General features: G+C 40.1%; 2 protein-coding genes across 2 annotated transcripts; both read right to left on the bottom strand.

Annotated features, from left to right (window-relative positions):
• Positions 1-1,557: 1,557 nt before the first annotated feature.
• Positions 1,558-2,706, bottom strand: LOC145667664 (uncharacterized). The gene has a single exon (XM_081735122.1). It carries the CDS (start codon positions 2,704-2,706, stop codon positions 1,558-1,560), a length of 1,149 nt encoding a protein of 382 aa, XP_081591248.1.
• Positions 2,707-2,849: 143 nt separating this feature from the next.
• Positions 2,850-3,326, bottom strand: LOC145667666 (zinc finger MYM-type protein 1-like). Its single transcript, XM_081735123.1, has one exon. The coding sequence runs from the start codon at positions 3,324-3,326 to the stop codon at positions 2,850-2,852; it is 477 nt and encodes a 158-aa protein (XP_081591249.1).
• Positions 3,327-14,307: the final 10,981 nt, after the last annotated feature.

Below are 14,307 nucleotides of genomic sequence, written 5' to 3' on the forward strand. Positions count from 1 at the left end.
TGTGTCTATTAAGTGAACGAGTTATTTTTACAAGACTGCATAAATTAACTTAAAATGCACATTTTAAAGAACTTGAATACAGATCCTTGCTTATTATAATAAATAGTATATATTTTTGCGGATCTTGAGGGAAATCACATCGGTACAAATTTTAATTTCATCATTATAAACTAAGGGAAGAAAGTTTAAATTAATGTACTAATTATTGCAAAGTAAGAATGGTTCGCGTACAATTCAACGAACTTGCGTAAAATAGCCAATACTGAAGCAATACCGTTAAGAATGACTGGAACCGCAAGATGCCTAAATCAGCCACTGTCCTCCACCTATATAAATATTCAGTGTAACAGTGATTTCCGTTGCCCTTCAATATATCCCGTAGTATCTATGTAGGTAGGTGGATAGGGTTGTAAATGTAAAATTCAAATCGTATTTTGTGATCAGCCTTGTACAAGCAAGACCTATCTATAAGTAACAGTGATTCCCGTTGCCCTTCAATATATCTCGTAGTATCTATGTAGGTAGATGGATAGGGTTGTAAATGTAAAATTTAAATCGCATTTTGTGATCAGCCTTGTACAAGCAAGACCTATCTACAAGTATAATGACGTAAGACTAATATGTTTATTTTCCAATACCAGTTCAGATTGTTTTGGTGTGAAGGCAATTATCGAGAAAAAATCTCGTTCTTAAGCATCAAAGCGCCCTGAAAGTTATTTTATCATAAGTTATTAAAATCCATTCAGTTACAACAATAATAAGAATAGTTTCTTTAAATAAGCTGCTATGAAATTTTCCGGAACACTTCTTCTCACTGGTTCAGTAGTAAGCGCGTGCACCTTTCCTGCACGTGGTCCCAGGTTCGATTCCAATTTTAAGAGCGCTAAAAATTTGAACATATTACCGTGGTTCCGATTCCACCTTAAGAGCCTGTCTTACTAAAAATATCATAATACAAAATTGACTATTTTTCTTTAGCTTGTTTTACAAGTGAAAGGAGATAATGAAATGCAACTTACTAGAATCATAGATAATGTTATTCTCCAACAGAAAATATAAACCTGAAGATTTTTTAGTATTGCCATCCATAGAAAGTACAGTGTTGCCAGAAAAATAACTCACCCAAAATCTAAGGTAAGGCAGCTACTAGAGGAACGAACTCAACTGCATTTGATTACATAGCATGTTGTCTATGTATCCTGTGAATTACATTTTAAATAATAGTTGCAGAGGCGGCCTTAGTAGTATGCGGGGCCCCGGGCGGGGGGTTCGGTAGGCGAATCCCCCCCCGAAGCCAGGAAACATAGGTGAAATTTTTGAGGGGGTAAGGGGTTCTTATGGCATGGGGTCGATATAACTTACGATATTAATGATTCGGAAACATTTTACATGCATGCAAGCTCAACAAACTAGAACACATAATAAAACTATCACTGACTTACGAAGCAGCTGCTTTGACGGTCACAGACGGAAGTCCACTTTTCTGGCTTTTCGTTGTGCAAAATCGTTGATAAGGTCCTCGTAGTCCATTGTTGAGGCAACTTCCTTTTCGATGGACTAAATAGCTAAACCGCATAATCTGCTTTGCGACATTGTTGATCGTAGATAGTTTTTGATAAGTTTCCACTTCGAAAAGCTTCTTTCCGCGCTGGAAACTGTCACAGGAATTGTCAACATAATTCTGTATGCAATAACGATGTTGGGAAATGAATCTCGGATGGGCCAAACGTACTGAAGACACTCTTGGGCGGCATTGATGTAATCAGGAAACATTTCTCGAAAAATCTTCAATTCTGTGCACAAGTCAATTCCGTCCAAATCGCGTGAATCTTCTACGATTAACATGTTGTCCAAATCCATGCAGCACTTTAACAAATAATCGTCGTTCAATGACCGCAAACCCTTCAACTTGTATAGAAATCTAAAGATTGAAGCATACTCTTCCAGTTGTTCGAATCTTTTTTCCATCGAGGTAAGTGCTTGATCCACTATCCATAAGAAATATTCTGTTCTGAAGGACTCCTCCGGCGAAGATGTTTCTTCGTCGTTACCCTTATAATCGAAATGTTTTTTCTTGCATCTGACTCTTCGTTCCTTGAATTTCTGAGCTACGTTCATTTCGGACGCAATTTCCTTTGCTGCGATCATAGCATCGGAGAATCCGGTTTCCCGGTACTTTCTCAAGAAAGTAACAAGGCCTTTGATTTGCTGTATTGCCACATCGAGCTGCATGTCAGCTGATTGCAAAGTTTTGCTGACAGCATTTACAGCAAACAAAATGTCATACCACATGATTAAGCTCAGAATAAACTCGAAGCTCTCGAGCTCATAATTTTCAAGACATTCGGCTTCACGTTTTACTAGCGGATCATTAGCGGTATCTGCGACAGTCAACAGTGCCTCCCTGACTTCTTTCGTCTGATAACGCAGCGCTTTCACACTTTCCAGGCGGCATTCCCACCGCGTTTCTGAAAGTGATTTTGTAGCCATGAAAGGCACGGTTTCTTCCAAAATTTTCCACCTTTCGGCCGAGGCAGCAAAGCATTTATATATTCTATGACACCAAAAAAACGTCAATGCTTGGGAGTTGCATTTAGCCATGTCTCCTAAAACAAGGTTCAAATTATGGCAGCCACACGGAGTGTAAAATGCTCGACTGTTCATGCGAAGAATGTGCGCTTGAACTCCTTGGTGTTTTCCCTTCATGTTCGCACCATTGTCGTACCCCTGGCCACGACAATCGGCGATGTCCAGACCGAGGTTCGAAAGTGCGGCAAGAAGAGTTTCAGACAACCTCTTTCCTGTTGCGTTGTCCACATCCAGAAATTCGATGAAGTGCTCCACCACCTTCACTTCCGGATCTGATACGTCCACAAAACGCAATATAAGGACATCTGCTCTTTGTGGCCAACATCAGGCGTGCAGTCAAGGATGACGGCAAAATATTTAGCAAGTTTCACTTTATCAATAATTTTTCCCTTTACTTCTGACGCCATCAGGTCGATAAGCTCGTTTTGGATCCTATGCCCGAGGTAATGGTCGTGAGTCACGTCGTTCTTAATTCGGCGGAGATGTTCCTGCATGGTTGGATCGAATTTGGAGAGCATCTCAACTAAGCCTAAAAACTGACCATTGTTCGGCGCATAAAATTTCTCCGTTCTCCCACGAAATGCGCTGTTGTTTTCGGCAAGGTACTGTACAATCGCTAGAATTCTTGTTAACACTGCGCGCCAATGCAGCTTTTCTTTTCTAATTCGTTCTAGCATCATGTTATCTATTGCGCTACCATTGGACATTCTGCGAGCTGTTTCCAACCGCGCTGTCATGCACTTAACGTGATTTACAGAAACTTCGTGGTGCTGAAGTTTATCGCCAAGATGCTTCAAGTCGCAGCAGCCTTCGTTTGATAACTGGCCTCTAGTAGCTGTCGTGCCAAACAACTTACAAGGAAAGCAAAATACTCTCTCTGATCTTCGAATAACTTAGCCATCACCTATCTACTGTTTCTCCGTTCGGCATCCTCCGTGTAAAGAAATTGTTCGAAAAATGTCTGTTACCTTCGTCCTTTGAGTATTCAGAGTCACTTAGCCTGATTGGACCCTTCTCCATTAACATGTCACGCACTTCACTGTTAATATGTTTCCAATTACCTGGATCGTATATGTCCTCGAACAGTATGCTCGTCGTTTGAAGAGTGTCAGAAGTATGCAGAGGAATGGTGGCTCTTTCACAGGAGAGGTCATTTTCTGGGTCTGTTGCAACAACGTTGTCCCCAGAGAATTGCACCAAGTTTTCATTGTTGCTTGTAGGACAACAGGGCGTAGAAACAGTGTTGTTGCCGGCTAGTTTGTTTTCTTCGTCGGACGCAAAACTTGGTATCACAACCTGGTCTGTCGCATCACACCGGTCGCTCACAGTCACAGACAAATCATCATCCGTGTTCTCAAGTTTTCGGTGTTGATCCGCTGATTTTACCGCTACAACAAACTTGTCCAAAGATCCCTTTTGCTTCTGAATGAAAACTTTATATTTCCGTTTCTTGGCTTTCGCAGCCCCACTTTCGTATTTACGGAATTTGTATGTGTCTCTGCCACTCATGATGGTCACTTATTCTTTGCCCAATAAACGAATAATCGGAAGACACTCACGCACTAATCATAATATTACGTATCCACATCTCACTACGACTGCGCGGTCCGAATTCCGAAGCCAAACTGAGGTGCTACACAAGGCGTGCAATAGGAGCTATTTCTTGGAAGCGATGACTCAGATGTATCCGTAGCAACAGGACCACTCTTCTGACCCAAAAGCAATAAACAACATGACTTCTCACTCTATTTCGACAACAAAGAAAAGTTGAGATAAGGCCATTTAGAGTTACGTGCATGGTATTAGCGTCGCCTTGTTTGCTGACCCATTGTTAATCCGAAACTCAAGGGCGTAATTATTACGGTACTTTAAAACCAAAAATATCATGCTAAACGCTTTCATAGTAATGGTGTAGATTTCGGGAATTTAAGGCTTCTAAAAGTAAAATATTGAGTAAGAAACTGGTTTCCGAAAACTGGTTTCCGAAGAAATCCACCACACCGTATTATTGGCCAAAGTATTCACTTAACTCTAAGCTACGGTACATTAGAATGTTGCAGAGGCCCCGCATATTTGAGCTGTGACAAGAGAATATCCTATCGCGGGGCCTGGGGCGAATGCCCCAGTCGCCACCCCCAAAGGCCACCTCTGAATAGTTGTATTTAGTTTGCAATAAAGAAAATAGTTTTAACATACAGTTATTAAAATTAAATAATAATGTTATTTAAAAAGTAGTTTACAAGATACTATAAATAAAACAACATGATACGTAATCAAATGCAGTTGAGTTCGTTCCTCTAGTCGCTGCCTTAACTTAAATTTTGGGGAAGTTGTTATTCTGGCAACACTGTAGTTTCTATTGATGGCAACACTAAAAATTCTTCAGGTTCATATTTTCTGTTGTAGAATAACATTATCTATGATTGTGGTAAGTTGCATTTCATTATCTCCTTCCACTTGTGAGAAACATGCAAAAGGAAAATGGTAAATTTCGTATCACTTTTTTTTTTAGTAAGTCAGGCTCTTAATCTGTAGCTCCCTCGTTGCTGAAAGGGGACGCTTGACACTTATTACGTCTCAGAAGAAAAGTCAACAGATATGCCGGAATTACATCTTCCCTAATTATCCTATTGAAACTTTTTGTGGTGCATTCTGTAGTCCAAACAAGAGGCTTTCAGATAGTGGTACATTTGTTCCAATGTAGCCTGCAAGAGGAAAATAATGGAGGGAGAAAGGGAAATTTTCCAAAATCGGGAATTATTTTTTTTGCAGGAAACACTGCCACCAGACAGAGGCCAACTATCTGAAAATAAATTTTAGTATCCCATTAATATATCCTACAAGTATCATGGCGATATCTAACAAATTAAGCATGAAATTTAAAAAAATATTTTACTTTAAAAATTCACTATTTTCTTACTATTTACAGAACATGGTGTATTATAAACCTCAACTGCACTTCCCCTAATTATCCTACTGAAACTTTTTATCGTGTGTTGTGTAGGCTAAGGACGAGGCTTTCAGACAGTGGTACGCTTGTTCGAATGTGGCCAACAAGAAGGAAAAAGAGATAAAAAGGGATTTTTCTAAAATTTCTCCTAAAATCGGGAAATAAAATTTTATGTAGCTGGCAACTCTGCTACCAGACAAACGCAAATTATCTTAAATAAACATTGGTACACCACTAATATATCCTACAAGTGTCATGGCGATATTTAAGAAACAAAACTTCCAATTACAAAATATAGATTACGGTAAACAGAAAAGTAGGGGAAAACTAGAAAAATCAAGGGTTAGAACCTAAATAGGAATTTTTCGTGCGCCCGAATTACCACATTGTAACGATTTGTACCCGCTTTTGTTCAGTAAAGACATTTTTCGACTGGTGCTCGGACGTATAGGTACGGATTTATAAACAAAAATTTCGAATTATTTGCCCAAATTTAGGAAAATATTAATTTCCCTAGTTGGCAACACTGCGCGAGGGCCGGTCAAATTTATGTCAACAATTAGGTATTCATTCGAGGTATCTACTTGACAAGTCTTAAGGAGATCTCTGTACAACGAAGGAAGCTACAAGGAAAAAAGGAAAAAGAAAATTCAAAATTAGAAAATTCTGGAATTTTTTTATTGGGGCTGAAATTTGAGAAGGAAATTAGACATCCAGAATAAAGAGAAACTAATATGATAAACTATGGTCCAATCATATTTGAAAAAAATTAACCCGATATCTTAATCTTAGTGTTCACACAGGAGCGGATTTAAAAAAAAGTGACACACCCATATGTGCCACTTTGGCCACCTGGGTTCGAAACGGTTAATAATTACAGTAAATATATTGAATACTGCAGTGGGTGAATATGGAAATCTAATATTTTTGGCGTGTATTTCAAAGAACCGAACTCCTTTCGACAATCTAGGGAGAGCAATCGAACCGTTTCGTCCCTGCTGCGGGCGCCTATGAATACAGTATGACACACACACAAATTAAAAACTCACTGTGTTTACCTCACTTCTACTTATCACACTCACGAAATAAACAATAGCGGTAGAGTTGTCAATACAACAACTTAGCTTTCTGGTAATATTTTTCTACGATGTTAAATACAAAACAATAAAATATGTTTAAAAAATCATTCTTCAAACACACGTTATAATAATTTAACATTTTGTAGAGGTAGCTCGAAAGATGGTTTAAAATAAAACAACAACGACAAGAAAGTAGCGGTGTTTCTGAAACTTACAAATCTACCTTAAAATAAACTAGACTGGCAATCCGGCATCAGACAGAATACCGAACATATTTTGAAGAATTCTACACATCAAGTGTTCGGATCTTCATTCCTCGCCTGGCTGGTACTCCTACCTTCGGTAGTTTGATGCAAGAAATATAGATCCAAAATACGGATAATGTTCAAGGTTCGGCTAGACGCTGGGCTGTCTGTCTACTTACATGCAAGGAGTTCTAGAAAAGGATCTAGTTTTAACGTGAAACAAAAAAATTAAAACTCAGAAAAGAATTTTTAGGAAATTTCAAGTTGGGAAAAGACATAAACACATATAAAATTGTAAAAGGTAGACGTCGCCCACCCCGTTTTCCCTCAACCCTGGGCACTGCTACAGAGACAACCTGGTATCATGAGGGAAATAAAATGTTTTAAAAAACATAATACAACTGACAGTGAACATTTCTATGCTACTGTACGATACATTAATTTATATCGGTACTGTGAAAGCATAATTATAAACTGTGCTACCAAAATAATAAACAGCCTTGAAATAGACAGTTTCTTAACGGATAAAACGGAACTGAAACAAATATTTACCTCAGGATTCTTGGCCAGAACGTTAAGACAGAGAGCCAGGAAAATATCTTGGGGACTGATTTGACTTCAACTCTGAAGTATAGGTACTACATTCAGGAGGTCTCAGCTCCCTTGGCCACTACATAGGTATGACCCTGATTTAGGGGAAAGTGGGACAGAACCTAGTTGCTAAGATTTGTTGTCCTCTGATAGTTAAAGTTGTGTTAATGAAGTTCTCTAAAGTTTGGGTGTTTACTATTATGATCTTAAAAGTTGTGGAACTCTATTATTACTAATGTTTATTTCTTAAATGGAAAAGTCAAATAATGTTTTACCCCACCAGTGTGAAAAATCGGTTAGACATGTAAATCTTATGTAAATAAGATTTTCTCGTCTCGTCTCGTCTCGTATCTTTTGTGGAAGTATTGCCTCGTCTCGAATCTCGGGTATTTTTCAATATGGTAAAGGATGTGAGGAAAGGAGATGCGATCATACAGAATCTTGTGTAGGGCTGGGTAGCTTGATACGATATGCAACACGCAGGGCGTGTCGTTCTAGGATCTTGAGCTTGTTGTAAAAGGTTGAATGTGCAGCGACCCAAGCTATAAACCCATAGGTGAGCACGGGTCGTAGGAACACCTTGTATGTTGTGAGAGTGGTATCTGCTTGTAGGCCCCAGGTTGTGCCTGTGAGCCAGCGAAGAAGATTCAGTCTATTGTAGGCTTTAGTGATAATCTGAGCTAAGAGAGGGCGCCATGTGAGGTGAGTATCGAATGTAACACCTAGGTACTTAACATGTTTGGCAGGTTTGATGGGAGTATCAAGAACAGAAAGGTACAGGCGTGTTGGGTTTCTATGGACGCGGGACCGTCTCTTAGGATCAAGAAAAACTATTCCTTGAGTCTTCTCAGAATTTAGGCGTAATCGCCATTTCGAGCACCAACTAACAAAGATATCGAAGGCAGATTGGAGTGCTGTGTTCAATTGATGGATCGTTTTGCCGAGAGCAAGAAAGGATGTGTCGTCTTCAAACTGGAAGAGATGTACATTTGGAGAAAATGGAGGAAGATCGGCAACGAAGAGCAGATACAGAAGTGGAGATAATGCTGGGCCCTGTGGAACGTCGGAATGAATAAAGACAAAATGTGATAAGGAGTTGTTTATAGATATATATGTAATGCGACATGATAGGAAGTTGAAAATGAATCGGATGTAGCACATTGGTAGTTTACAGGACAGAAGCTTAAAGAAGAGCGCAAGTTGCCATACCTTAGAAGTAAGCATGAAGGCTGTGAGCGGTTGAAGTGATTCGTAAAGAGATTGGTGAAGCGTAAGAGCTAGTCGTGAACACCAATGCGAGGATGGAAACCTGCTTAATTGAGTGGAATGATACAATGGCGAGAGAAATGTGGATGAAGTCTGTTTACAAGAATGCGTTCGAGAATTTTGCAGAAAACAGTGGTTAATTGGATTGGACGGTAAGATGATACAGGGATGGCTGGCTTGTTAGGTTTTAGAAACATTAAAGTCTTGGAGGTTTTCCAATCGGCGGGAATGATACCGGTACGTAAAATGAAAGTGAAAATATGGGCTAACAGAATCAGTAAACAGAAAGGGCTCTCTTTAATGTGACGGTAGATGATAAGGTCCATGCCTGGAGCAATGTTACGTTTGCGAGCTGTGAGTTCACGAATTTCTGGAACTGTGATGGGTGTGGTAAGTTCGTGATGAGCTAGAAAGTTATGCTCTGTACTGGTTTGAAGATGAGGAGAATCAACATTAAACGTATATGCAGGATGGTGTCGTTCAAATCTTTCAGGAGGAAATGGAGTGAAGATGGCTTGGAGATGATTCGTAAAGGCCTTTGACACTATCTGAGATGAGTTGATGATCACCGTCAATGAGAGGGTAAGGCGTTCAAGTAAGTTTGCCAGTTCGAGTAAATCTCTTCCAGTATTTGGTAGGATGTGAAGTTGCGTCCAGTGTGTTGCAAGTTTTGACCCGCGTTCGAAGTTTATAGGCGATAACGTAGTTACGAACCGTACGTTGGAGTTGTCGGTGATGGCGTAGAGCCTCTTCGTTCTTTGTGCGTACGTAATCTCGGTAAAACTGTCGAGAACGTCTGATCATGTGAAGGTACTGAGGTGGTAATCGAGGACGCCATGGATGTACTTGCGAGGCAGATATATTCTCAGCAGATGTTGTATAAATCGAAGAGGGGATAGCATCCAGCGCCGAGTATAGTTCATCCTCAGTATTTGGTGGCTTGAAATGTTCAAGTTTAGAAGTGAGATGAAGTCTGTAGTTATCCCAATTAGCTTTGTCAAATCTAGGGACCTCCTTAGGTGGAATGTTTGCAGAACAGTGATGGTGAAAAGGACGTTTGATAGTTAACTTGACTGGAAGGTGGTCACTGCCAAGAGAGTATAAGACATCGATATGGCATTTGCCTGACAGGGTTGTGGAGGTGATAACAACATTGGGGGTGGTATCTGAAAGGGGGCGGGTTGATTTTGGACGTTTGTGCAGGACGCAAGATATGCGTGTCGTGATAAAGTCGTGGAACTGAGCCTTCTGGCAAGCGGGTCTGCTATGAATATTGATATCGGCCATTACGATAAAATGGCGAAATTTGTTAGCGATATACTGAAGAAAGGAGTAAGGAATTGCATGACCAGGGAGAACGTAGATAGTCGCTAAGGTGATGTATAAAGCCTTGAAATAGACGGTTGTGATAAGATATTTTGGTACGTTGTGAATAGAGCCATGGAAAGTACGATAAGGTAACTGAGAGGCAAAACCAATGAGTGTGCCGCCATTGATTGTCAGTTCGAAGGATTTGATATCCTGGGAACTTAAAAGGCAGGCCTGGGGTGAGATGCGTTTCATTGAGTAAGAAAGCTGATGCGGGTTCCTCCAGAAAAAGTTGTTCGAAGAGGGGTTTGTGTTGGATGAGGGAATTGATATTAAGATGATAACGATATCCATAATGAAACTGAGAATCTTAAACGGATGTTTCCGGACGGGTGCTACAAAAGTGAACTCGTTGGTCTGTATAGGTGGCATTGAATTAACATGGAAGATACAGCGGGCAGCATACTGTACTTGTTGCAGTACATACGGCCGTAGAAAAGGATGCAAGTTTTGCAGCGTCAAGGTGATGAACTGTAGGAGCTGAGATACTGTAACAGACTGGTTATCAGGTGATATATCGGAGGACGGAGTAAAATCAGTCTGCAGTTTACTCTGAGCACGAAGCGGAGCCACTAAGTAGGGTTTATCTGGTGAAGGTGCCGGTCGAGTTTAACACTTAAAACTGTAAGTTGGATATTGTTCGTGGCAAGTGGAGCACTGCGATGGACGAGTTAAGTTTGGACATGTGCGGGTGGAATGCAACCCAGCACAGTAGCCACATTTCAGGTTATTCCTGTAGTGGGCGCTGGTGTGCGTGTTCTTGATAGCGTTCACAACGGATTGATACTGGTTCTGCAATGCGGAAGGGCTCGACACGATGCCGCTTACGATATATATAGGTTCCGTTGTCAAGTAACTGGTTAATGGTGACTTGTGATGAAGATAACATGCGGACCATATAAGTGGGACCGCGGTCGGTCGTTGCGAATGCGGATGCATTTGGAGACTTTATGCCCTTCCTCCGTAAGCTCTTGAAGAATCTCATCGTCCGTTAGATCAGGATGTACACCTCGTATTACAACACAGAAAGTAGGTGTGCGTGGTGGCGGAGGCTGCTGTTTGATTCTCCGGTCAGGCAGTTTGGTGAGCTGGTTATTTTTGCCAAAAATCTCAAAACTGAACTTGTTACGAATTGTCGTAGCCAATTGTGGATCAAAGGATTTGATATCATCCCATTTCTTGTTGCGACAATTTGGGTGATCTGAGCTCCCCGATAGTACTTGGTGAGCTAAAGATAGATATGCTTTTTATTCTGATATTTGGTGTCGAAGTTTGTGAGTAAGAACGAGTAAGTTTGCGGTTTTGAGATGGTAGATAGCTGCGGATAGTCCTGGTCGTCGATTCTAAGCTGGTCACTATCAGAATCTGAAATGCTATGTAGGCGATGACGTTTCGGAGATGGTGTATGGTGTTTGCCTATGACTGGAGATCGTGATCGTAATCGTTCGGGACTATTGTCGGTACGATGCGAGTCGCGGTGCCTACGTCTTCTATCTGAATCTACAGAGGATATGGTAGAACCAGTTATGATCCTAGGAAGTTTCACATGTTGTCCCCCAGTCGCCATATTGGGTCAACCAGTGATGGACCCCAGGCCCACTGGTTGATATACAAGATGAGTAACAATGAGATGTGAAATGAAAAAATAAAATGAGTGTGATGAGGTTCAAAAGACAAGGAACCCTTCAAAAGTGATAACTTTCGTCTATCCGGTAAGTGTAGTATGTGTGTTATGCTCTCAGGCACGTATTGCAATACCTGGTCCTCGCTAACACACAAAACAGGCGAGGTTTCTTGATTTGGTAAGTATGATAGAAGCGCCTGAGCTCCAGCCTATAAGTTTGGGTTCCAAATCTTTGATTTACGGTTATTTGTGATTGTGTGTACTTTAAACAAATTATTTAAATAGACCATTTTCATAAAGTTTATGTTTTTTTTTAAAAATTATTGTTCAAAGCCTTTGTATTTTAATAAGACTTTTCCAAAATCATTGCAAATGAATTGTGCTGCCATATTTGGAATTCTTTAAAACTATAGGCTACGTTTGTGGACGTTTATATGTTTGTGGCCAATCCTTTTGACAATGATATCTCGGAAACTACAGGCTCCAGAAAGATGACGTTTTCACTGATCGATTGCAAATTGTATGTAGATTCTCCAGTTCTAATTGGATATTTAAAAAACATGGCCATTATTTCTTTATTACATTTTTTTACGGGTACACTAGAAGTGTTGAAATTAGAAAAAAAACTACATACCCTACACATTATACATTCCAACACCACATAATTGTATGCGGGGGTTACATACCTCTCAGGCGTTCGTTTCATGGCCAAATGCTAATGAAAAACGAAGGATAACTATCTCTCCACTCTAACAAGGAAGGGTCAGGCAGTGGCTCCGCTGAGATCGGAACGAGACCATTGTGTTTGCATTTTATATGTTATAACTAGATGGATCCCAAAGTTATACGTGCCACCGGGCGGAATATCGTGAGTTACAACATATTTTGTAATGTAAGAACTACAAAAAATTACCATGCAGAATAGTTTGAACCGTCATTTGTTCGGAAATGGTTGAGTAAGTGAAAAACTCTGCCAACACTTATCCCACCATTTTCAACGAGAAACTTTTTGTGGTAAGAAAAAATGCCCCAGGGTCCCCCGCAGGTTCCCAGATGGGGTCCAACTCAAAATTTTCAAATGGCAAGGGGGTTAAGTGGCACATCATTTGAAATCTGTTGTTAAATGAAAGAAAATGCAGCAAGTCTCGACTCTCTACAACAACCGTGTGCATAAGGGCGACGGGTCAAAGTGTAAACAAAAACTTAATTGGAAAGTCCATGACTACCCCTATAAATCGGAAACGGTAAGACAAATGTGGAAACAGGAAAGAAAGCGTGGCATTATTTTCAAAGCACAACATGAAAATGTCTTGTTCCAGAGTCCCCACATGGTCCCAGGTGGAGTCCAATTAAAAAGTTTCAAATGGCAAGAGAGGTAGGACATCGTTTGAAAGCTCTTGTTAAGTGAAAGAAGATGGAGCACGTCTCGACTTTCTACGACAACCCTGTCCAAAATTGCGGCGGGTCAAAATATAAGCAAAAGCTTAATTGAAAATATATGGCCACCTTGAATCCAAGAGACAGCTTAAAACCTATATCGAGAGGATAGGCATACCAAACTGCTGAAGCTAGGAAAACCAAATTTGGTATGAATGTTGATCAGTGGATGACGAAAAGATGCGAAATGTTCAAAAACGAAACGTCTTGAGTTCAAAATGCCGTAGTATGTATCGAACGCATGTCCAGCTCAAACCACTGGTGTTGGAGGTAATCCAATATGGCTGCCAGCGTGAAAAATGAGTTTGTATATAAATATGTTATTTCTTGGAATACTGTAATTAAACCAACAAAGTTTGGCGCAACTCGAAGTACTGAAATGACTTACACATGGTTTGGTACTACTCGCCAATCTTGCAAATGATTTTTTTTTTTTTTTTTGGTATATTTGGTATTGCTTGGAGTATTGCGATCAAACCAACGAATGACATACAAATGTAACCGCCATGAATACGCAGTTACGAATTACAATAGAACCACCCACCTACTGGTGCAGCAAGTCCTTTATGCATGAACTACGTATGACAAAATTAGAGGAAGTCACAGTTGTGCGTTCATCGCATATTCGTTATATTAAAGTAAATGATGGCGAGGGAACCAAACAAAACATATATGTGTTGTTACCGAATGAAATTATAGTTGAGGTGAATCGAAATTCAATTGTTCTTTAATCTTCCTATTGTTTCTAAATATATAATAGAGAAAAATAGAGATTTAAATTTGTACTGTTATGAACGACATAAGTTTTAACCGGCCATCTTGCATTCGAGGTGGCCATAGTTTATCAAATAAGCTTTTGATTACTTTTTGACCCGCCGCAATTTTGGACAGAGTTGTCGTAGAGAGTAGAGACTTGATCCATCTACTTTCATTTAACAAGATCTTGCAAACGATGAGCTACTTAACCCCTCTTGCCATTTGAAACTTTTTAGTTGGATCCCACCTGGGACCATGTGGGGACCCTGGGACAAGACGTTTTACCTTAAATTGTTGTACTTTGAAAATAATGCCACACTTCCTTTCCTATTTTCACATTTCTCATCGTTTCCGATTTATAGAGGTGACTTTTGACTTTTCAATTAAGTTTTTGTTTACATT

Source organism: Thermobia domestica, chromosome 13 (assembly GCF_964235325.1).
Source record: "Thermobia domestica chromosome 13, izTheDome1.hap1.1, whole genome shotgun sequence".
NCBI lineage: Eukaryota > Metazoa > Arthropoda > Insecta > Zygentoma > Lepismatidae > Thermobia > Thermobia domestica.

What these genes read in the sequence shown, in the direction of transcription:
- LOC145667664 (XM_081735122.1), bottom strand. Translation starts at nt 2,706, where the DNA reads ATGAAGGGAAAACACCAAGGAGTTCAAGCGCACATTCTTCGCATGAAC.
- LOC145667666 (XM_081735123.1), bottom strand. Translation starts at nt 3,326, where the DNA reads ATGACAGCGCGGTTGGAAACAGCTCGCAGAATGTCCAATGGTAGCGCA.